The sequence below is a fragment of the Egretta garzetta genome, unplaced genomic scaffold (assembly GCF_000687185.1).
Source record: "Egretta garzetta isolate BGI_Z169 unplaced genomic scaffold, ASM68718v1 scaffold30, whole genome shotgun sequence".
NCBI lineage: Eukaryota > Metazoa > Chordata > Aves > Pelecaniformes > Ardeidae > Egretta > Egretta garzetta.
The window spans coordinates 3,877,763-3,879,627 of NW_009258383.1; the positions used below are offsets into that span (position 1 = coordinate 3,877,763).

At 45.1% G+C, this 1,865-nt stretch overlaps 1 protein-coding gene across 1 annotated transcript in view; it reads left to right on the forward strand.

Moving 5' to 3' along the window:
• Window positions 1-1,865, forward strand: part of LOC104128597 (probable acyl-CoA dehydrogenase 6) — a 79,861-nt gene that overhangs the window by 69,843 nt on the left and 8,153 nt on the right. The window contains exon 7 of the mRNA XM_035896912.1: window positions 1,740-1,855. Coding sequence (XP_035752805.1) covers window positions 1,740-1,855 — 116 coding nt within the window. The remainder of the gene's footprint in view (window positions 1-1,739; window positions 1,856-1,865) is intronic.

The window sequence follows — 1,865 nt, forward strand, 5'->3', positions numbered from 1 at the left end:
GTGAAACACTGGCACGGGTTACCCAGAGAGGTAGTGGAGGCCCCATCCCTGGAAACATTCAAGGCCAGGTTGGACGGGGCTCTGAGCAACCTGATTCAGTTGAAGATGTCCCTGCTCCCTGCAGGGGGGTTGGACTAGCTGACCTCTAGGGGTCCCTTCCAACCCAAAACATTCTATGATTCCACGATTCTGTGATTCTAAGTGAAAAAGCTGTTAGTGCTATACGTGCTACAGTGTCATGTTATATGGTCCTTTGGAAGAACAGGGATGTTCCTCTGTACAAGAGATGTCCCTGAATATAGCAATTTATTTTCCTGTCCAGGAAACCAGCATTAGGGTGGCAGCAGTGTATTAACACAGAAGAAATGAGGATATTATTGTATACGCTCTTTTGAAAAATAGGCATTGAAGCTAGTTGTTTGAGAAAGGAGGGGGAAATACTTAAGGAATGAGAAAAGCTGATCGCCATATGGAATGTGGGGACAGCATGTGAAAAACCAGCGCTCTGTGGAAGAGCTGGCCAATGTTCATGGCAGGGGGCAATCGGGGGGATGCACTGTCTGCATATGAGGGCAGTATAGGGGTGAAGTTTAAATAGAGGTCATCTTGAATGCCATGCAAAAAGGAATATTGGAAGCACACCAGGCTCTGGTGAGGCACTGTCATGTGAGTAACCAGCAGGTGGGAAAAGGGATTTTGTAGTAGTCCAGGGCTTGGTTGTATTTTGCATTTCAGATTCAAGAGTTTTGCGGTTTAGATTTGCAATGTGAATGGAAGTGGATATGCGTATCTTGAAAAGAGAAAATGTGACCCTTCTCATACGGATGGTATGACTGCTTGCCATAATGACATGGGGCCACATTTGCCAAACAAAATTCTCCACAAATTCAGCACCTGCTGTTATCCTAGCTAAGCTCAAGAGGCTGACAGCCTAGCCCTTCACTTCAAGGCTGGTTTGCCTGGGGAAAGAAACTTTTCCCTTTTCTTCTTGTTTAAAACAGAGTATTTCTTAAGTTTGCTCAAAAAGCAGCAGCGAACTAGTTCTTTTGCTTTAAAGCAGTGTCTGCCATCCCTCTCATCTGTCTTCCAGCAGTATCCTGTTTTGATTCCATTAGAAGCGCTGCTTAGCATTTACTAAAAGTGGCTGTGAATCTTAATGTTTTTCCCATCCTTTCTATACCGGGATCTGATCACAGAATGCCGACGTAGTAAGCAGTCTGTTCCTGTTCCTTGATCTCCGAATAGGTTTCTGCCTTCTCCCTGAAAGCTGCCTTGAGTTTACATTTCTACACCATTCCTCAGTGAGCACACTGTCTGCCTTCAGATTTTCTTTCGGGATTGTAGCAGACCTTCAGGACACAGGTAGCATGGAAAGCAGGAGTTGCCACAAGCTTTTGCTAGGGCCCCAAATGAGGCATTAAGGATAAAGTTTACATACTCGTCATTACATACTGCTCCCTGTGACTTTCCGTCCCTCCTCCCCCACCCTCCTTCACTCTCCTCTGAGTTTTGGCAGTTTGGGGCAGAAAGAGGGATAAAGAGGTCTTCAAGGTACAAGGAAACACCAGACTTTTTTTCAGAATTGAAACTGCGCCCCAAACTGAGCGTATGCAATAATTTACTTCAGAAAACCTAATGTATTGATTGTACAATGTGAAAACCCCCCATCTTTTTCAATAAGAAGAAAAACAACAGATCTGGCTAAAATGATGTCTTGTTCTGTGCTTTGTTTCTTCAAGTCCTGACACCGCTGGAAATTATCATACAAGAAACTATTGACTACACTCGCCAGCGGAAAGTGTTTGACCAGTCTGTCCTGCACAACCAGGCCGTGCATTACCGCCTGGCTGAGCTGGCGACCGAAG